At 44.0% G+C, this 21,772-nt stretch overlaps 4 protein-coding genes across 7 annotated transcripts; 1 reads left to right on the forward strand and 3 right to left on the reverse strand.

The window, feature by feature from the left end:
* Window positions 1-252: 252 nt before the first annotated feature.
* LOC125197113 (ubiquitin receptor RAD23b-like) lies at window positions 253-3,866 on the reverse strand. 4 transcript variants are annotated; one of them, XM_048095817.1, is made up of 13 exons: window positions 3,688-3,866; window positions 2,839-3,000; window positions 2,689-2,727; window positions 2,493-2,599; window positions 2,366-2,410; window positions 2,108-2,285; window positions 1,904-2,026; window positions 1,783-1,833; window positions 1,658-1,705; window positions 1,472-1,581; window positions 930-1,008; window positions 713-841; window positions 253-460 (listed from the first exon to the last, which is right to left on the reverse strand). In XM_048095817.1, exons 1-12 carry the CDS (start codon window positions 3,751-3,753, stop codon window positions 725-727), a joined length of 1,125 nt encoding a protein of 374 aa, XP_047951774.1. In that variant the 5' UTR covers window positions 3,754-3,866; the 3' UTR covers window positions 253-460; window positions 713-724. The 4 variants fall into 4 exon arrangements, with proteins under 4 accessions (XP_047951774.1, XP_047951775.1, XP_047951773.1 ...); XM_048095818.1 differs by having other exon boundaries at window positions 253-531; XM_048095816.1 differs by lacking the exon at window positions 253-460 and having other exon boundaries at window positions 602-841; window positions 3,688-3,865.
* An 11,678-nt stretch (window positions 3,867-15,544) lies between these two features.
* Window positions 15,545-16,771, forward strand: LOC125194984 (endochitinase A-like). The gene has a single exon (XM_048093195.1). It carries the CDS (start codon window positions 15,545-15,547, stop codon window positions 16,769-16,771), a length of 1,227 nt encoding a protein of 408 aa, XP_047949152.1.
* A 2,425-nt stretch (window positions 16,772-19,196) lies between these two features.
* On the reverse strand, window positions 19,197-19,703 carry LOC125194985. The gene has a single exon (XM_048093196.1). It carries the CDS (start codon window positions 19,701-19,703, stop codon window positions 19,197-19,199), a length of 507 nt encoding a protein of 168 aa, XP_047949153.1.
* Window positions 19,704-19,742: 39 nt separating this feature from the next.
* Window positions 19,743-21,332, reverse strand: LOC125194986. Its single transcript, XM_048093197.1, has one exon. The coding sequence runs from the start codon at window positions 21,330-21,332 to the stop codon at window positions 19,743-19,745; it is 1,590 nt and encodes a 529-aa protein (XP_047949154.1).
* Between the last annotated feature and the right edge of the window lie 440 nt (window positions 21,333-21,772).

The raw sequence follows: 21,772 nt of genomic DNA on the forward strand, positions 1-21,772 counted from the left end.
AATTCTGATGAACCAAAGTAATCCAGCGTCGGATGTAAGGGTGTAAGCAGGTAGCTGATTAGCTCAACTTGCACGCCCGAGTGTGTGTGCACTCGATATACAATTCGGTTTGGGTGTGCTTTCCATGTTGCTTCAGATTTTTATTTTGTTGTAAATAAGTAACAAGTTTTTAACAAAATCCAAAGTGAATGTAAGTATTAGAAAATCTGGTAGGTTTCTCTGGCGCCAAATTCAAATTAAACTGCATTCCAATGATCAGCAATCCTAATTTCATAGAAAAATGATTGCTACTAATTTACTACACATTGATGTCTTCAGCCCTTCATTGTTACAAACATATTCGACTCTCATAATGATGCATAAACTAATTAGACAATAATAAAATGTGTGTAGAATTTGTTGATCACGATAAAAGAGTGCATCGCCAATGATCTTTATACGGCTACCATCGGAGCACTGCCTGTTTTGAACAACACGTGACGTCATTTCTTTTGGTTTTCCTTTCTCAAAGATAGTAACATACTCAGCCAACTAAGGCAGAAACAATCAATCAAGCTTTAGTTGAACATCATTAACAAATCATCAATCCACACCCTCAACCAACAACAAACATACTATATATATATATATGGAGTATTATCTTTCAAAATGTTGCCAAGGAAAATTTCGTTCAACCTTGTATTTTAACTTAAAAAAAGTGGTCAATCTAAACCTGTAAGCGTCTTCAATCTTCAAAATCTCCAGCGTTTTCCAGCAAGTAGTTCAGTGCTAGCTCTTCATTGCGATCACAAGCTAAAAATGCCTCGATCACAAGAGCTCTATCAAATCCCATTGCTTCCATCTAGAAAAAAACGATGTCAGTTTATTGACATGATTGGCAAATACTAGTATATGCAAGAACGAAGGCATTTGATATGCGTTTCACATACTCTTTCAATTGCCTCCTGTTCTGCAGGTGTGACACTGACGGCATGGGGCATGTCCTGCTCAGCCTGATCAAATATATCCCTAATAACATTTGAAAGTTACTCAGGTTTACATGAATGTATACCAGGATAATTAGTCCAAAACAAGTAGGAGACATGAACACTCAAGACCCAAAGTAATCTTACTACAAAATTGAACTCAACGCGTGGTTTTGGAACAATTAAAAAACTCCTTTCACAATGCCAAAGGAAAAAGTGAAGCTGATGAATGCAATTACCTCACAGCATTACAAGATTTTACAGAAAGTATAGGTCAAGGAAAATTTTGGAGTAAATGTTTAAGACTAAGAAAACACACTCGTGTAAAGTAGAAGCACTAAAAGCAATTCCTCACAGTAGTACCAGATTTTACAGGTCAAGCAGAGGTTTTAATAAAAATAAAGTAGGGGTCTGATAGTAGTAAGAATTTGCAGTAAGAGAATTTACATGAATCTTACATGACCAAATCCCGCGGGCTGATATATAAGCAATATCTTAATACTCACCCTTCAGAACCATCAACAGGTTCATTAATTAATTGGAGGAACTCCTGATGGTTTTCTTGTATGAGTCTCAGGAGTGAAGGATTTTGCTTTCCAAGCTCCTGAAGCATGGGCTGTAAAAGGAATAAATTTAGCTCCAGGAAAAAGAAACCATTAGCGCAGATGAATATTCAGTCACACGAAGGCAACCTGCAGAATTTGTGGATTAGCTTGAACCAGCGAACGCAGGGCTTGAAACTGGATCCAATCAGAGAAAATTTAGTAGCATAGCTCGTATTAGAGGACAGAAAAATGAGGGAAAAAATTTCATTCACCTGTTGGTTGTTCCTGAGGAAACCGAGGGATCCGGCACCAGAAATAGTCTCCTGTATTCCGAATAAAAGTGAGAAACACAAGAAAAACAAGACATGAAGCAACGCCAGGATGATGAAGAACCTGAGGAAACAAATTCAAAGGGGATGAGTTCGGTCCTCCTAAAGCTGGTGAACCAGTTCCAACCATGGAATCGACAAGAGGTTGGGCCAATGGTACATCCACTTCTGCGGTCTCGGGGATTCCCTGATAAAGAGAGATAAAAATTTGGTATCCATTGTAACGAGCACAGATAAAAGTAAGGCAAGAAGATAAATGAAGCCATACCGAATACAAGTAGTCAACGGCTCGTTCTGCATTATTGTATGCAGCTCGAAGAGCACGCCTTACTGTCTCTTTGTCCCAACTACCACCACCCATATCAATCAGTTGTTGAATAGTCTGGTCAAGATTATTGGGAGCAACTAAACTGGAAGCAGCTTCGTCATATGATCCAGATTGATCACTGTAACAATAATATAAACATTACTGTCAAATTTCATGAGAACTTAAGCATGTGCAATTACGAAGGAAAAGGTTCCATACTTCGCTAATGGAGCAACAGAAGCTGGTCCGGTGCTCTTAGGGCTCCTATATGATGATAGTAACACCATAAATAGGAATACATAATATAACCATCATTAGCACATTCTGATGTTTTACTAAAACTCACGGTATGGATGCTCGAGCTTCAGCCACAGGAGCAGGAATACTAGCCGGTGAAGCTGGATTACTAGTCTCTGCAGCTATTTTACTAGCTGGTGCAGCAGTAGATGCAGGCTGCAGAAAAAATTAATCGTTAATTGTCTCAAAAGATTATGAACAAGAAAATAAAGAGAGAAGAAACACGAGCATTCCAAGGTTCGCACCTGAGAAGATGTTGACGCACTTGAGCTCAAACTTTTGCTCTATATTTGGCAGAAAAAAAAGAAAAGAAAAAGAAATGAGGTGTTTAACAAGGCTCTTTCATCATTTTGTTCAATCCGTACATAGCATAAAACCTAGGGCAAAGTGGTTACCTTGCTTAGCATGACAACAAGAAAGCCATCTTCGGAGACCTTGTTATCAGCTAAGGTACTTCCATCTTTTAACACTTTCCCATTATATATCAACAACTGCTGACCACATGGATAATTATCTTTGCCTTGCACATCTTCAATGGATTTCTTAACAGCCATTATCTAGAAGAGAAAAGTATCCAGATCTTGATCAGTCGACAATAACAGCGCAGATGCTAACAGAACACCCTTCCTAACTTTGAACTAGTCTGAAATAACAGATCCATCAAAGCAAAGTGAAAAAAAAAAACATTACACTTCCACAACAATTCTCACTGACAGCCTCGTCATTTCGAAACCTGGAAATAAATTCCCCAAAAAGTTCAAAACTTTTACAGAATTTTGGCTTGCACACACTTCCCCAAAATGTACCAAGATGATTGCTTTTCTTTGTAGACAAAAGACAACCCAAAAATATTCAATATGCAAAAAAACCCTTAGAAAATACCCAAAATTCCAATTCCATGAAAAAAATTTCAACTTTCATGATATGTTATCGTATCAATTGACATCATCTATGACCACTAAATAATTTTCCTTGAATTGCTTTAGTCTTAACAAAAAAGGGGCATCAACTACCCCACATTGTCCAATATAATTTAAAAAATTAGAATTAAAAAAAAAAAAAGAATCTTAGCAACAGAACAATCAACAATGGGAAAATGTTCAAGCTAAAAGGGTGGGTATCAGATGCAGACCTAAAAAAACAAGTTCAAAATTAAAATTAAATTCAACACTAAAATGCAATTGGTTTTCACGTTAGTTAAAACAGAGAGAAGAAAGAGAGAAAGAGAAGGAGACGATACTGACGGTATCGGTGGCATGGACGCTAATTTGGAAGTGGCTGCCTTTGAGAGTTTTGACGGTGAGCTTCATATCGCCGAAAACCAACAATTTTAATCAGAAAAATGCTAAACTAATGAGAAATATCCAAACCCTAGAAGCACAAAATGGATCGAGAGGGGGAATTAACGAAAAAGGGTGCCGCAACAAAATCTTGAAAACTTGTCAATTCAATTTTGACACTGACTTTGGCACGACCGCGGCACGTGACATACAATTTTTCAATTAAAAAAGCGATTTTTCCTAAACACAGAGCAGCGACTTTAGTTGATTCTATTAGAGCAGTTATAGATTTCTAGAGCATGCACAACGGCTGCTGCTCATGGGGAAGAGCAGTTCATGCCGTCCGCATGGACAAGCTCTTGCAGGCGGCTCTCTTTGCGATGGACACACGCGCTCCGCTCACGTGGCGTGACGTGTGCTGGGCGTGATGCCCACTCGCTCCTCTCGCAAGTGGGCATTGTATTTTAGCCGTTGTAAAATTAATTAATTCTAAAATTTCAGGTTTAGCTAAAAAAATATACTTCATTCATCCACGAAAAATAGAGCATATTTGTCATTTTTGGCTATCCACGAAAAATAGAGCACATTTGAAAAAAAGAAAGTTTTCAATAACTTATCTCTTACTTTTTTTTCTCTTCTCTCTTACTAATAATATGAACCCCACATTCCACTACTATTTCTCTCTTATGTTTTTCTCTTCTCTCTTACTTTACCAATTCCACATTAAAACTCGTGTCATTCACAATATGTCCTATTTTTCATGGACGGATGGAGTATCCCACTTCCCAAAAAATATATTAGTTTTTCCCGTACTTATAATTTAATTTTTCATTTTTTTACCCTAAAATTCAAAATTATTCATCTACAAATACCTCACATTCCATTCCAAAAAATCATAAGTACCAAACAACTCTTCTCTCTTAAATTTTTCTACACTCTTTTCAATCAATAGTTTGCTAACATGTCCGCCCAACAATCTTCACACACCACTGGCTGTTGGAATTAGGGGTGGCGAAACGGGTAGCAGGTAGCGGGTAATTCCTGTCCCGACCCGATACCCGGCGGGTATCGGGGCGGGTGCGGGTAGTATAAATCTTAGAATTGTCCGATACCCGCCCGGGTATACCCGATACACCCGCCAATACCCGATAATTTTGTAAATTAGGATTCATTTTAGATTTTAGGAATTATCTATTGTTCATTTTTCTTCCATTCCTCCATATTTCAGTTTATTAATGCTTACTGTACATATTACATGTATATATATATAAATACTATGCTTCTATTGGTCCACAGCAGCACACACATACATATATATATACGTTTGTTGTTTGTTGGTCTATAGCAGTTGGGCGTTTGGATTCACAGTAAACACACATACATAAATATATATATGTATATCTTGGATTCATAGTACATACAAAAAATGGCAGTTTCGGGTCGGGTATGGGTGCGGGTACCGGCAAATTCGGGTGCAGATACCCGCGGGTACCCGTTTCACCCCCCCTAGTTGGAATCAATGGTTCAGTAGTCCGACATCTACCCCGTCGCCAGCAGATCCTCCTAACCAAGGCTCGAGCATTTAGGGTGGCTATCAATCTTACCCGACGAACATGCAAATGCCGCCGAGGGGCAATTTGGGTGGACGCCAAAATACGGCTCGAGGCAACCGTTGCCCCACTTTTGGAGGGAAACACCCTCGACATGCATCAAGGAGACTTCAACGTTCGCACTTTGTACACTTGACAAAGATGGACAAATTATTCTAGGCTGATGCACTTTTTATTAGCACTAAATAAACCTGCAAGTATACAGAGTATATATAGTATAGCTAAAGGTTAGTACCGGATATCGAACACGGGGAAGACGAACACAAAGTGTCTATCCTCTACTAAGACTCAAATACTATCTGGAAAAACAATTGGGTTTTGAAAACTTTTGAAAAACTAAAAACAATAAGAGCATAGATCAACTAAAAGCAGATAAATCAAGAGGAAGACAATAGAGATAAGGGAATCCCAGGGATGTGTGTTCACAGTTATGGTTATACAAAATTCCAACTACAATACCCTAGCACAGTTTATACTTTGAAAGGACGAGTCACCTAGCTTATGCTCATGCGAAACAAACGTTGATTACAAGATTAGGGTTGTCAATCCTAACACGTAACTCCAAAAAGCTCCTAAGACCCTTGAAAAGTCCTCACTCTCAATTAACAGTGCCGTTTTAAGGGAAGCTAACTGTAGTGTCTACTAAGTGAATCTAACTCGCTAGAACTCTGTCACAGTTATAAAGCAAGTTATATTAAATCATACTACATGATTGTGTCACTCAATCATGCAGCATCAAAACTACTTAGGGAAGAAACAAAGTAAAAACAAAACGGATATTAAATAGAAAAAGGAATTTGTATAACCAAAGTCGTTACTAACACATCCCTAGAATCCTATGAGTTTAGTTACACATAATTGAATAAGCTAAAAACATAGATTGAAGGGAAGACAATTTGAACATAAAACTAAAGCAAATAAAACCCGTGGGTTGAATCCTTGTCGTTCTTGATGTTCTTGAAATCCTTCTCCAACTCCTTGCACCAATGAAGTACTCTAGGTCTTGATCTCTATGAAGTATTTTGCAAGTAGAAGTTCTCTCTTTTTGATGAAGCTTGAGGCCTTATTTATAGGGAAAAGCCATGCCTTGTTGTAGAAGGAAAAAAATCTCCAAAATATGGTAAAACTGGGCGCAAATCTAGGGCTTCTCGGATTCGCCGCCTTTCTCCGGCGGGCCGCCGCACCTTGGCCGGCGGTCGCCGCGTTGGAGTCCAGAGAGTCTGTTCCCTCGGCGGCGGACCGCCGCACATCTTCCGGCGGTCGCCGGACGAGACTTCTCTTCCAAGCACATTTTTCCGAGGCGGACCGCTGCATTGATCTGCCCGCCGGGCGCCGGCGGTCGCCGCACACATCCGCGGCGGTCGCCGGTCGCCGTCTGACTCCAGATTCCCAAACTTGGCGTTTTGGCTCCCTTTTTCGGCTCATTTATGCACATTTCTCACAAAACACGTCAAAATACCAAAATAGACAAAATATGCAAATAATGGACGTGTAGAGTGACTTTGACATAAAAAACGGACCAAATAATGGCCTTAAAACAGTGCAAAATCCGAGCGTATCAACTCCCCCAAACTTACATTTTTGTTTGTCCTCGAACAAAACAATAAAGACACAAGAATAGACGCACGGAATGCACAAGGACTAGACGTCATAATTGCCTCAAAAGATGAAAGAATAGATTAAGCATGTATTAACGCAATCAAATCAAGCAAGGCTTATTAGTGCACTTTCATTACTAACTCGTGGAACACCTTGAATTCAAGCCCTCACATGTGGCAAACTTCCAAAGATGGGAAGTGTTCTCTCACTCTCGAAGTGTATGAAGGTAATGTGTATATAAGCACTCAAATCATGCATCATGCAAAGTTTACCATAGGCTTGCTCAAAGTCTATTCCCTCCTCTACTAAATGTGATTAAGCTTCAAAAGTCCGAAAGGTCTTTATCTTTGGTTGTAATGTAGGCTCTTTGGTAGGTGAGGAATATTTGGCTAAAAAGTGACTTAAAAATAAAAATATCCCAAGTAGAGTAAAGATAACTCCACTTTTCTAAACCCAAGACACTTTTAACACTTTATTTATTTCTCCTTCAACTCACTTTCCAAACCTTTTATTTTCTTTTCTTTTCACAACCTTTCACATTTATTTTTTCTTTCTTACACATCCTTTGTTTTTGTTTTTATTTTTAAGATCAAGCACATATTTGGAATTTTTCTCAATTTCACAACTTGTACTTTCTTTATATTAAGCACACTATTTTTTATACTTTCCTCCTTATCTCTCCAATTCCTTTACAAAATAAGATAGCAAAAACTAACTAACCCAAGGAATTGCCCCATTATTTTGGCTTCCAAAGAAAAGGCTTAAAGGCTCAAACTTGGCTCCAAAGGGAAAAATTTTGAATTTTTGAGAGGGTCAAAATTTTGGATAAAAGTAGGCTAAGAAAAGATGGTCAATCATCCTCCTAAATCGACTTAAACACTATGTAAACTTAGGCAAGACTAGGAGCAAGTTCTAGAAACATATACATGCATGCAGATAAATCACACAAGAATGAAATAATAGGCTCAAATCCTCACAAGGTATAAGCATGATTCAAGGCGAACAAGCAATTCACTAATTATGCACCTTTTTACCAAACCATCAAATCAAAACGTTAAGCCACACTTAAACATAGATGGAATGTAATATCATCGGCAACTCAATCTAAAGTGTGTCCCTAAGCATGCGTGTTTCTAAGTTCTTCATGTTAAGTTCACGACATGGATTCAAGAAAACATTTTTAGAACACAAAATTCACCTACGGGGTTATTGAAACAAAAACAAAAACTTAAAGCAAAAAACAAAAACCTAAACTCACGGTCCACCACTTCATCCCCCCAAACTTATTTACAACAAAGTGTAAAATAAGTTTGCAGAGTCGGTAGGGACGTGAGTGAACTACTGAAAAAAACGTACCTTGAAAATTCTTGTGTCGAGGCTTGACCGGGCGAAAGTTGAGAAACTTTGGAAAAATCGCGCTGGAAAAATACGCCCAGGCGGCGGCCCGCCGCAGCATGTCCGACGGTCGCCGCGCGACAACAGAATGTTCCAGCGAGCAGGTGGCGGACCGCCGCAGCACATGCGGCGGTCGCCGCGTAGAGGTCAGAGCCTGCGAAAAAAATTTCAATGCACAAAATTAAACTAAAACCAAAAATACTTAACTTAAAACAAAAATTGTCAAAAACAAGAAAAGAAATTGTCTTGAAACATCCAAAAGTATGATACAAATGCTCATTTATAGTCGTTGAGCTTGACTTCTTCAATCTTGAGGAGGAGGAGGGAAACGGGCATTGAGGTCGTCGAATGCGCCAATAAGATAGGCGATATCGCCACTCATTGTTTGGCGCTCTTGTCGAGCCTCGGCGGCCATCCTTTGGAGCTCTTCAATTTGTTGACGGCGATGCACGTCTTCTAGCCTTTGTTGCTCCCAAAATTGTTGCTCCGCCATGCGCCAATCGCCTTGAGCCGTCCATCCTTGGCGGTTGTAGGCGTTCTCCCTTTGTTGCTCCGCCCAACGGGTGTCCCAAGTGTTGGACACGTTTTTCATGTAGGAGTAGATATCTCCTAGTTGGGCGGAGGTGTTTATTTGAAACTCCTCATCGGGGTTCGGCCTTCCGCGGCGGCGGTTTGCTCTAGTCCGGCGGCGATGTCCCTCGACTTCCTCCTCTTCTTCTTCTTCTTGGCGGCGTTGGGGCGGCGGTGGCGGCGGCACTTGACTCTCTTGGGCGTGCGAGTGCTCCCCTTCTTCGGTGTAGTGATCGATAGCATCGAAGGCGGAGTCCTCATCGGCCTCAAAGATGGGGATGCGAGCCGGGATGTTCCTCTTCCTAAATTCCCCATTGACGGGGTTAGCCTCAATGGCTCTCCGGTGCGCCGGGGTGTTGAGCTTCCAATTGACTTGGTTCGCCCAAACGTCGACCTTAGTCAACTGCGGGATGGGAACGGGGAAGTGATCCCCCGCCACTTGTAGGAAAAATCCTTGCCCCCAATAATCGGTCTTCAAGAGCCCCACTGAAAATAGCACCTCATAAGTGATGAAGCGCTCCCCGCCATCTTCCGTCAAACCCGCGAAAGACACCTCCAAATGCTCGGCGATTGCCGTGATCAAACCACCACAACATATGACGCCGCCATCCTTCTTCGTGATCCGATCCACATAGATAGTAAAAAGGGTTCCATAGTCGAATCCCTTCTTGTTGAGGAGACACCAAATCACATTTAACTCCGTTTGGGAGACACTTCCCCCGTCGACCCTAGCAAACATAAGTTGGGTCATGGCTCGGTGGAGGTACCGCAAAACCGGGTTGCGGATTGAGGAAGACTTGGCGTAGCCCGCGGCATGCTCGTGCTCATTTGTCATCGCACCCCAAACCTCATCAAAATCATATTCATTATCGGTCTCGGGGTCGGGGTCGAAGCAATGGAAGATTCCGCAAAGCTCCTCCATGGTGAGCGAGTGCCATCGGTTGCCTAAGCGGAAATCGATGCTAAGCGGGATGTTTTGCCGGCGATCCTTTGTGACCTTCAACGAGCTTAAGAACTCGAGAGTATACTTCCTAAACGATGGCCACTTCCTCTCAAACATGTACCGAAGGCCGTTCCCGTCACCTACATCACATAATGCCCAAAAGTCCTCCGCGATCCCCAAAGTTTGAAGAGGGAAATCGTGGGGATACCGCGAAGGCGCCGACTCTCGCGCCGACAACTTCTTCCACATAGCCTTTTGCTCGTCCGAGGCAAGGCTAACGCCGTAGTTTTTCGCGTTCTCGGGCTTTCCCTTTGATCCCATATTCCTACAAACGAGAAGTACAACAATTAGAAAGTATACCAATAATGGGAAAATCAAAGGTTCCCCCAAACTTGCACTCTTATAAACAATATCAATGGATCAACATGTAAGACATGTAAGTGCAAGCTTAGGTGTATAAAACTTCCTAGATGGTAGCGTGGAAACATATAGAACATAATTATCCAAACTAGGAAACACAAATCCATCCCCCAACGTGAATTCATCCCCCATGCAGAGACGTATCAACAGTAGATCAATACATATCAACAATCTCTATAGGATACTAAAGTATTGCAATTCATGGAACCCACCACCCCAGTATAACCAGCACCAGGGCTCGAACCAATTCCATCACCCAAACAGGTCGAGGAGGTCTATGGAGGACATGATGGGAGAGATGCTTGCTTCACAGCAGAGCATTAAAAGCGACTTGCAGTCCAGTAATGAAACAATGCAAGGAATGCAAAGTGCCCAGAAGGAGCATAGGGCAAATATGGACATGATGAACAAGCAGTTGGCCCAGCTCGCTAACTCGGTGGGCGAAATGAAAGGGAACTCAGGGAAACTCCCATCTACAGTCCATGTACCTGAAAAGGCAAATGTGAGTAAGATTACACTGCGGTCCGGAACAGCCTACAATGGACCTCAACTCAATGACCCTGTTGGGGAGTCTAGTAGAGAAAGGGTGCTGAGCGACACCATCTCAGCAGAAGAACTCAAGAGGCCTCTGCCTCAGATGGAGGATCCGTTTTTTCTAAACGAGAAGCCTACTGTGGAAGGAAAGGAGGGAGAAACACAACCTGGAAATGAGCAACCGGAAGGAGCAATGCCCGCATCGGAACCTCAAACCCAGGAGGAACCAAGGGAAAGTCCACAAGGACTAACTGGAGAGGCTAAGGGAGAAAAACCGTTTCCATACCGGTTTGTGACGAAAAGGAAGAAGGAAAACCCTGTGGATTTCATGTCGATCTTTGGAAAGCTGGATGTCACCATACCATTCCTCCAAGCCGTGAGACTGCCCCCTCTGGGGAAGTTTATAAAGGAGTTTATAGCCGGAAAGGCCCAGGAGGATGGAAAAATCATGGTGGAAGGAATAGCGTCAGCCATTGTACAGGAGAAACTACCACCCAAGAGAGCCGACCCAGGTATGTTTACTTTACCCATAACAATTGGAGATGTGAAAATCGAGCATGCAATGTGTGATTTAGGAGCATCTATCAATGTCATGCCGTTATCCATTTATAATCGGTTAAAGGGGGTAAAATTGTCAAATACTAGGGTGTTGGTCCAACTGGCTGATAGGTCATGTATAAATCCTGAGGGTGTTTTAGAAAATGTGTTGGTCAGGATACCAAACTTTACTTATCCCGCTGATTTTTATGTCATAAAAATGAGTGAACTAGAAGCTAGGGAGTCTAGCGGGATATTGTTAGGAAGACCATTTTTAAGAACGGCTAAGACAATTGTGGATATGGCTGAGGGGACAATCTGCATTGACTTTAATGGTGAGAAATTTGTCTTTGACATCAATGAAGCCATGAAAAAACCAATAGATTCTGAAAATCTATGTTATGTTGATGTAATTGACCCATTAGTCCAAGAATTTCTTGAGACCGAATTATTGCAGGAAAAGCTCCAAGCCTTGGATGTGTATGCCCAGGCTAATGTGGAAGCAGCTGCATGGTGTGATCTGATCAGTAGCCGAGGGTTGACTGACGAGGAGATCGAAGAAGCAATTACGGAATTTTGTCAGAAGTCGGAACTAGCGGGATCCGTAGGGGCCGTGCTACCGGCCAGTATGGAGGAAAAATCAGATGTTGAACAAGAGCAAGAGGAGGATTCAAAGAAGAACCCTCTACCCACAGACACACTACCCCCGCAAGTGGAGTTGAAAAAGTTGCCAGTGAACCTTAAGTATGCCTACCTTGGGGAGGAAGACTCGTTCCCTGTAATCATCAATAGCGGGCTGACTGAAGAGCAAGAGGCAAGACTACTAACTGTGCTGAGCAAAAACAAGAAGGCTATTGGATGGAGCCTTACGGACCTGGTAGGTATAAGCCCGGACGTCTGCATGCACCACATTAGGCTGGAGGATGGAGCCAAGGCGCATAGAGATTCTCAAAGAAAGGTGAACCCAAACATGCGGGAAGAGATACTAAAGGAGATCTTGAAGTTACTCTCACTGGGCATTATATACTCGGTACCAGATAGTGAATGGGTCAGCCCAATCCATATGGTCCCCAAGAAATCAGGGATCCAGGTGGTTAAGAATGAGAGGAATGAGCTAGTGCCCACTAGACTAGTTACTGGGTGGCGAATGTGTATAGATTACCGAAAGCTGAACACTGCAACCAGGAAGGACCATTTCCCCCTGCCATTCATCGATCAAATGCTGGAGCGACTGGCTGGGAGGAAGTACTTCTGCTTTTTGGATGGCTACAGTGGTTACTTTCAAATCTACGTGGACCCGGAGGACCAGGATAAGACCACGTTCACCTGCCCGTTTGGAACCTATGCGTATAGGCGTATGCCATTTGGCCTATGCAACGCCCCCGGTACCTTCCAACGGTGCATGATGAGCATATTCTCGGATTTGATTGAAGATTGTATAGAGATCTTTATGGATGATTTCACTGTCTATGGAGACTCTTTCGACTCGTGCTTGCAACATTTGGATGTGGTACTAGAAAGGTGCCAAGCAAAGAGTCTGGTTTTAAATTTTGAGAAATGTCACTTTATGGTTACAGAAGGAATTGTCTTAGGACACGTGGTGTCAGAAAAGGGGATCCAGGTGGATCAAGCTAAAGTGGATGTCATATCCAAACTACCCTTCCCTACTGATCAGAAAGGAATAAGAGGTTTTCTTGGCCATGCTGGATTTTATCGGAGATTTATCAAGGATTTCGCCAAGATTTCCCAACCCCTTACCAGACTTCTCCAGAACGAGGTGGAGTTCGTTTTCGACGAGCATTGCAAGGCTGCTTTCAACTTCCTTAAGGAAAAATTGATTTCTGCACCGATTATTCAGGCTCCTAACTGGGATCACCCCTTCGAGGTGATGTGCGATGCTAGTGACTATGCAGTGGGGGCCGTACTGGGTCAGAAGATCGATGGGAAAAGGTACGTGATATTCTATGCATCTAAGACCTTGAATCAAGCCCAACGGAATTATGACACCACCGAGAAAGAGATGTTGGCGGTTTTCTATTCATTCGAAAAGTTCAGGCAGTACCTACTGGGATCCAGAGTCATCGTCTATACTGATCATGCGGCGATTAAGTATCTCATTGCGAAGAAGGAGTCAAAACCCCGACTGATCAGATGGGTGCTGCTTTTACAAGAATTCGATTGGGAGGTAGAAGACAAAAAGGGAGTTGAAAACAAGGTAGCGGACCACTTGAGCATAATAATACAAGAAGGGAACAGTGAGGATGTGAGAGATCGATTCCCGGAAGAGCATTTATGTGAAGTGATTTTCTCCGCAAGGAAGATCGATTGGGAAGAAGTGATGAGACTTACTGGGCAGGACGAAACAACCAAGGGCAAGGAGAAAGTAGGACAAGAACCCTGGTATGCGGACTTGGCCAACTACCTAGTGACGGGAGAGCTACCAATGGTGCCAAACGTGACAAAGGCTCAGAGGATGAAGATCAAGAGCGAAGCAAAGTACTATTTATGGGACGACCCATACTTGTGGAAGGCAGGAACAGACCAGGTCATTAGGAGATGTGTTCCTGATTGGGAGCAACGGGATGTACTAACACACTGCCATTCCTTGGCATGTGGAGGACATTTCGGGCCAAGGAAGACTGCCAGAAAGGTGCTAGATAGCGGATTCTACTGGCCAACCCTGAATAGAGATGCATACGCGTTCTGCAAGGGCTGTGACCATTGCCAACTGACCGGTGGGATCTCCACGAGGGATGAAATGCCGCAAGTTCCAGTAATTGTTTGTGAGGTGTTCGACATCTGGGGTATGGACTTCATGGGTCCTTTTCCCTCATCTTATGGGAACTCCTACATCCTGGTGGCAGTTGACTATGTATCGAAGTGGATAGAAGCCAAGGCCACAAGCACTTGTGAATCTAAAGAAGTCACCAAGTTCCTCAAGAGTCATATATTCAGCCGATTTGGGATACCAAGAGCAATCATCTCCGATCAAGGGACTCACTTCTGCAACCGAACGGTCGAAGCATTGATGAAGAAGTACGGAGTTCATCACCGCCTATCCAGTCCTTACCACCCTCAAGCCAACGGGCAAGCAGAGATCTCAAACAGGGAAATAAAGAGCATTTTAGAGAAGACAGTCAACCCCTCCAGAAAAGATTGGAGCACAAGGTTGGAAGATGCTCTGTGGGCATATCGCACAGCCTACAAAACTCCTATCGGGATGTCCCCCTATCGCATCGTCTTTGGGAAGATGTGTCACTTGCCAGTGGGAATTGAACACCGGGCATACTGGGCAGTTCAGCAGGTTAACGTGGATGCTAAGGCCTGTGAAGAGGAAAGGAAGCTATAACTACAAGAGCTGGAAGAGCTCAGATTGGAGTCGTTCGACTCAGCCATGTGGTACAAGGAGAAAACAAAGATGTGGCACGACAAAAATCTGAGAACCAAGGATCTCCAAGTTGGTCAGAAAGTACTACTCTTCCAGTCAAGATTGAAGCTAATGCCTGGGAAGCTCAAGTCCAAATGGGCAGGACCTTACATTATCACTGCACTACGTGCTAATGGAGCGGTCGAGATTTCAGGGAGTATCCCTAACTCCGAACCTTTTGTCGTTAATGGACATAGATTAAAAATATATAGGGAAAATGAAGAGATGTGTGTAGTGGAAGAAATTCCACTACACTTTAATAGCGTCTAAATGACCAGTAGAAAAGGGGTTTGGAGTTCCACCTGGTCAACGTCATATGATTTGTACTTACTGACCGGGTAAAACTTCAAATACCCTTAGTAATGATGTAAATAGTGTAAATATTTAGTAATTTGATTTAAGTTAAGAAGGAAAAACAACAAAAAGATTTTTCGGATCTTAAATATTAATTTGGAGTTCGTACTGACCACGAGGATACCACTTTGGGGTGTTGCAGCTTTGCAGGCGAGTGCAGAGATTGGGATGGCGCGTGGAGCAGGGACGTGACAGGCAACGTCCAATCAGCTGCGAGAACTCCCAACCGCTTTCCACACGAAGCGTCGCAGCCTGGCAACCGCCTACCACCGGTCAAAACCCTCAACTACCCACCCCTCTATAAAATACCCAACCGCCTACTCCCCTTCACTTTACAAACCCTTACCTGCATTCTCTCACCCACAACCGCCATCCCACTCCGAAAACTACCACCCACTACGAAAACCACCGAGAACCACCACCGGTACAGCCATGGCAAAGGGAAAGGCAACCAACAACCCAGCATCTACCACCGGCGAAGACCCGCCAGAAGTCCAAGCAACAGCCGAGTCGCAGCCGCCAAGCCCACAACGATCACAGCCACCGCCGACGACACAAATTCCGGCGATGGTTCCTTTAGACGCACTGGCAGCGTATCTAAGGCAACAAGACCCCAACAAAGATTGGACAGCGACCCTGGCCGGATTTAGCCTGGCCGGAGGAATGCCGGCGACATCAAACCCTACCCCAACTGCAACCACAGTAAATCCACCCACCAACACCCCAAAAACCTCAAATCAGACATCCGGAAAGACCACCGCAACAGTAACTGCACAATCAGAACCCTCTAACCCTTCTCCCATACACCAACAAACAGAACCGCTCGACGTCAGCCCTCTTTCCGCCTATCAAGATCCCAACTGGGGAGAAATAGAGGAAAAGGAGAGTGGAGGGAGAGCAAGCGAGAGCGAGAAAGGTGAAGCAGAGGAGATAATGGCCACTGAGGCCAAAATCGATGAAGCAGAGAGGGAGGAGATAGATCTGAACGAAATGGCCAGAAAGCAAGGGTTAATGACGGATGATGAATTCCAAGCGGTTTTGGGCAAGGGAGATAGGATCGTGGTAAACCCTGAAGGGGTGGCTAAGGTACTGGACCTCGCATCCCAGGCAGTAGGGAAGGGGGAAACAACCACGGAAGCAAAAGAGTCGGAAGGCGTAGTCCACCAATCAGTGGAGGAGAGGACAGAAGAACAACCAGAAAAAGCTGAACAACTTGAGGAGGAGAGGCAACAGCCAGAAACACATCACGAGGAAGCCTCAATGGTAACTAAAACAAAGCCAGTAAAAAGGAGGCTAGTGTTGAAAAACGACCCCAAGGCAGAGAAGCAAAAACCCCAAAGAGTGTCACAAAGATGCTTAGGAAAGTGGAAGTCCAACACGGCAGGAGCAAACACAGCAGCAGATGCAGTGGAAGTTTCGAGCGAAGATGAGAAGACTACTCCTACAAAACCTGGGGAGGAGCCCTCGAAAGCTAGCCAGGAGGACACCCAAATGGCAACAGGGACAATATCATCAACGCCGACTGACCAGAAGGAGAATACTGACAAGGTGGTTGAGGGTCTGGACCTCGCATCAGAGTTAGTAGGTCGGAAGGAGGCAGCAAGAAGTGATACTAGTACCCGCGTGGTGACCAAGACTACCACCCAGGAGGACGTTTGAACACAAGCCGACGAAAAAGCAGAGGCAATGGAAATCAAAGAAACCAGGTACATCCAAGAAAGGAAGAGAAAGGGGAAAGCCCCTGTTAAGAAGAAACAAGCCGTGAAGAAAGAGGGAGATCAAAGCGACAGCGACTACACTTCCAGCGAGGAGTCTGACTCGGAGAGTGATATCTCTCTAGAAGGGGAAGAATACCATGAGCAGCAGCTCCCCGACAACCACCAGGAACTAGTCCACCCTCCAGTAGAGAGGATCGTGTACCGACGATGGAGGGTAGAGCTCACTGACGAGCTTATGGAGGACATGAAGCACTACGACACCAAAAAGCTTCAAGACGCATTTGACGACAAGGAAGACAGTAGCAAGCAGGTCAAATGCGGAAAGGTACTCCACATACCCTCTTTGGATGAGTTATCTGTTCGTGATTCCTTCCTGGCCAATATAGAAGCATTGGGTTTTGAATGGTTGTTAGAGATTAGGGACCCAGAGATATCTGTGAGATTAGCAAAGGAGTTCTTCACCATGTTTAGGTTCCAAGTCACTACGGACCTAGACGAGGTGTCAATTTCCTTTAGGATATTCGGTGGAGAACTGTCCATGAGTCTGATAGAGTGGACTGTGCGACTAGGTATGTGTAGCCTGGAGGAGGCTATAGGACCAGACTGGAGAAGCCGTGAGAGGGGGGTACCGAGGAGACACATAGAATTTGAGCCCCAGGAAGCCTGGGAGGAGCTAACCTACCCCGATGCTGGCCAGTTTGCCTCCACTAAATCCAGATCCACCCACTTCAACAATTCCACTGCAACTCTACTTCGGCTATAACCTACTGGGACAGAGTAACTCAGCTGCAAGAACGTCCATGACCGAATTGTACTTGGTATGGTGCGCTAAGCGTGGAAGAAGACTGCACTTGGGATTTTGGACAGCCTACCAATGCCACCTGATAGCCACCTACCCAGCTAGAAACTTGTCCCTCTGCCACATACTAGGAGCCTTCGTGCGCAACAACATCATCATAACAGAGGCAGAAGACCTATCTCCGATGTACATGGTCGACACTCCTGGCCTGTTTGATATACCCTTCTTCGTCCGCACCAACTTGGTATACTACAGAGAAGGAGTACCCCAGTTCTACCCAATGGGAGAAGTCCCTGGGGGAAGGGCACAACAAGGCCAGGAGGGGCAACCTGGGCAGATCGACCAAGCGCAAAGGCTGAGGCAAGAAAATCTGGAGAGGGCAGAACTGAGCTGGCTGAGGAGAATAGACAATCACGGGCAGAGATGGCGAAGCTGACAACCCTAATGGAGAGCATCCTAAAGGAATTGGCAAGAGGAAAGGCAAGCACTGGAGCTGGAACAAGCGGACATGGAGGACAGCAAGAAGAACCCACCGGGCCTGAGGAACATGATTGCAACATAAAAACAAGTAGAAACAATAAGGAATCACTATTCACAAAGCTTCAAAACTTATCACAAAAACACAGTATCACCATGGAAATCCATAAATATGCATACACAATCATCCCCCATCATAAAATAAGAGTTTTCACCGAATAATTCATCCAAAACATGCTTAAATCCATGGAAGAAGTACAACAAAACTTAGAAATTTAGTTAGGATGCATACCTTGTGTTGATTGAGAATTAAATGAAGAACTCTAAACTTGAAGAGAATTGAGAGAATTATGGTGTGGGTGTGTGAAATTGGTGATTTATAAAGGTGGGGATTGTGTGCAAGGAAGGGATTTGAGAAGGAATGAGAAAAAGAAAGGAAAACTTACCTTTTAAACTGCATTCCCGTATTCTGGACTGCGCGCGGCGGGCCGCCGCACGGGTGTTCTAAAACAGCGATTTCTGGCGGGCCGCCGCGGCCCATTCAGCGGTTCATTCGGACCGCCCTAAGCCTGTCCTATCCTGCACATGTGAAAATACGTGTGGCGACCGCCGTGTTAAATGCGGGCGACCTCCACGCGTTGAATTAATTTTTATTTTTTTTTACGAAAATGAAAAAAAATAAAACGAAATAACTAAATCAACGAAAAATTGGGTTGCCTCCCAACATGCGCTTTTGTTTTTAGTCGTTAGCTCGACTTGAAGTGGCTCACTAATTGGGCGAATCAGCGACCCTAGTGTTGAAAATGGGCATAGGGAGCAACTTGGTCTCTAGCTTCTTCCACCACTTGTATTTCCCATTATTTGTTTTGATAACATAAATCTCGGGGTCCTCCTTGGTTGCCTTCTTCCTCTTTTGCTTCTTTTTCTGCGGGATAGAGGTGGAGGGGTTAGTATCGTCCTTTTTGGGAGAACGTCTTACCTCGTTGACAATGTAGATAGTGGAGGTAGTAGGATCCTCCACTTCAAAGGGGTCTTGAGGTTTGGTCAAATCCGTGACCATGATTGCCCTACACTGCCGCTCCATCTTTGCCTACTTTGCTTCCTCAAACTTGAGCATCTCGCTTTCGATCTTATAGGTGGATTGGCTATGGTTATCGCTAATTGTGATCTCTCCACGACCTACATCAATCAAAGCTTTGCAAGTAGCGAGAAAATCTATCCCTAAGATTAGAGGGACATTCTTGTCTACTTTCATGTCAAGCACAATAAAATCGGCGGGAAAAATGAAATCATCTATTTTCACTAAGACATCCTCAATCATACCAAAAGTTTTTATGGTCGAGTTATCGGCCAACCTGAGTGTTACGTCTGAAGTTTTGAGTGGCCCAATGTTGAGCTTTTCGTAGTACTTCAGTGGCATGAGATTGATGGAAGATCCTAGATCGCATAGGGCCTTGTCAACCTTTCCCTCTCCAATCCGGCATCGGATAATGAATTGGCCCGGATCTCTCTGCTTCACTGCCTTCTCCTTTTGGATGATCTCGCTATAATGATGTGGTAGCTTAAGGTCGGATTTTGTCGGCTTTCTCTTTCTCATCACTGCCTCCGTTAGTAGCTTCGCATATTTACGTATTTCCTACAGCGATTCAACTAGAGGAATGTTAGTATGAACTTTACAAAACATGTTCAAAAAATGTTTGAACTGCTCTTCGAGCTTAAACTTCCTCTTTGGCTGGAAAGGTAGCACAATCCCATTGTGCCGCACGAGTCCCTGCTGGGCGGGCGCTTCTGCCTTCTCGGTGGCGGCCCGCCACGTAGAGTCCAGCGGTCCGCCGGCGTCTTGGCAGTCCCCAGTTTTCTTCTTTGCCACCCACTTTTTGTTGACGTCGTCCACTAGTGCGGCTGCCTTTGCCCTATCCTCATCCACTTTCTTTTGAATTTGCTCCATTTGTGTGTTGATGTTGGCTATGGCTGTTGAGATCGTGTTCATTCCCTGCTCGAGGTTGTTTATCCTAGCTTCAACCACTCCGATCTTGGTGTCATTAACCTTCCTGTCTTGCGCGATTACCTCCAAGATCCTTGTGATCCCTTGTTCATACTTTTCCTCCTTCTTGAGTGTCTCAACTACTCCTCCCTTGCTAACATTAAATCCTGCGGGGGGTTGCAAGTAATTATTGTTAGAATAATAGAGATTAGGGTGAGGTCGGTTTCCATTATAATTATTGAAATTACCGCCCCCCTGGTTAGGGCGATAGTTGTTGTTGTAATTTCTATTGGGGCCGCCTCCTTGCATGTAGTTGATTTCTTCCACTGTCGGGGTAGGAGTTTCAGGCTTAGAGACTGCAATAATGGAGGTTGGTGGAATCGGGTCCTCCTTCCTTGATGAATCCATTTGGTCCACCCTAACTCGAAGCTCGGCCAATTCCTTTGCAAAGGAGCTTTCCTCGGCTTCTTCAACTGCAGCTATCCTTTTTAGGCTATGCCTTTCTTTCGACCACCCCCTGCTGTTGGTGGCGAATTCCTCTATCACTGCCATGGCTTCCTCACCTGACTTCCTTAAGAACCCTCCATTTGCACCTGAATCAAGCATAGCACAAATTTTCTCGTTAAACCCATTATAGAGAATCCCTACCTGGTGGTCCACGGTGAAACCATGGTTAGGGCACTTTCGGAGAAGGGCTTTGAAACGAGCAAACGCCTCATAGAGGGGTTCGTCCTGGCCTTGGATGAATTGGAAGATCTCGCTTTTGAGCTTCAAAATTATTCCCGGCGGATAATACTTATCGAGGAAGGCAGCTACAATGTCTTTCCATGTGGAGACCTTTTCTCTGGGCATACATTCAAACCACTCTTTAGCAGAATCAGTTAATGAAAAGGGGAAGAGTCTTACCCTTATGGCATCGTCGTCGACACCGTTCAGTTTGAGAGTGTTTGCGATCTCCACAAATTTGGAGAGATGGCGGTTAGCATCCTCTGTAGCCCTACCTGCAAAAGGAGTTTGCTCGACCCTTTGAATAAGGGGCATGCGTAACTCGAAATTATTAGCGTCAATACGAGGTCCTTCGGGAAAGGTAATCATATTCCCATGATTGAACATGTTCATCACGGGTTGTATCTCCTGATTCTTCTTTTCCAGAGCCTCTCGGGCCGCCCTTTCCGCATCTCTCTCATCCATCAGTAGCTTCACCATTTCCTGCAGTTTCTCGATGTCCGTTCGGTCACCCATTGTTCCTGATCCTTTTTCACTTCTTATTTTCCTACGAGTTCTCTCAAGTTCTAAATCGAGTGGTTCTAGGTTGTCCTTCCAAGAGCGCGTTCGCATACAAAACCTGCAAGAACCAAAAACAAAAACGAATTAAAAACTAAAATTAAAAACTGAAAGAAATTAAAGTCCAAAGTAGCAAAATTATCCGTTTGAAGATATCACTCCAAAGTGAATTGTCTTCCCCGGCAACGGCGCCAAAAACTTGATGCACTTTTTATTAGCACTAAATAAACCTGCAAGTATACAGAGTATATATAGTATAGCTAAAGGTTAGTACCGGATATCGAACACGGGGAAGACGAACACAAAGTGTCTACCCTCTACTAAGACTCAAATACTATCTGAAAAAACAATTGGGTTTTGAAAACTTTTGAAAAACTAAAAAAAACAATAAGAGCATA

This window comes from Salvia hispanica, chromosome 6 (assembly GCF_023119035.1).
Source record: "Salvia hispanica cultivar TCC Black 2014 chromosome 6, UniMelb_Shisp_WGS_1.0, whole genome shotgun sequence".
NCBI lineage: Eukaryota > Viridiplantae > Streptophyta > Magnoliopsida > Lamiales > Lamiaceae > Salvia > Salvia hispanica.

Bases quoted from the DNA above. Each gene is read 5' to 3' on its own strand.
- LOC125194986 (XM_048093197.1), bottom strand. From the start codon at position 21,332: ATGGGTGACCGAACGGACATCGAGAAACTGCAGGAAATGGTGAAGCTA.
- LOC125194985 (XM_048093196.1), bottom strand. From the start codon at position 19,703: ATGAGAAAGAGAAAGCCGACAAAATCCGACCTTAAGCTACCACATCAT.
- LOC125194984 (XM_048093195.1), top strand. From the start codon at position 15,545: ATGGCAAAGGGAAAGGCAACCAACAACCCAGCATCTACCACCGGCGAA.
- LOC125197113 (XM_048095817.1), bottom strand. From the start codon at position 3,753: ATGAAGCTCACCGTCAAAACTCTCAAAGGCAGCCACTTCCAAATTAGC. The intron at 1,706-1,782 runs GTGAATGAAATT...GATTGGATCCAG, and splicing joins TCCTCAGGAACAACCAACAG to TTTCAAGCCCTGCGTTCGCT. The intron at 842-929 runs GTATGTGAAACG...GTTTTTTTCTAG, and splicing joins AACAGGAGGCAATTGAAAGA to ATGGAAGCAATGGGATTTGA.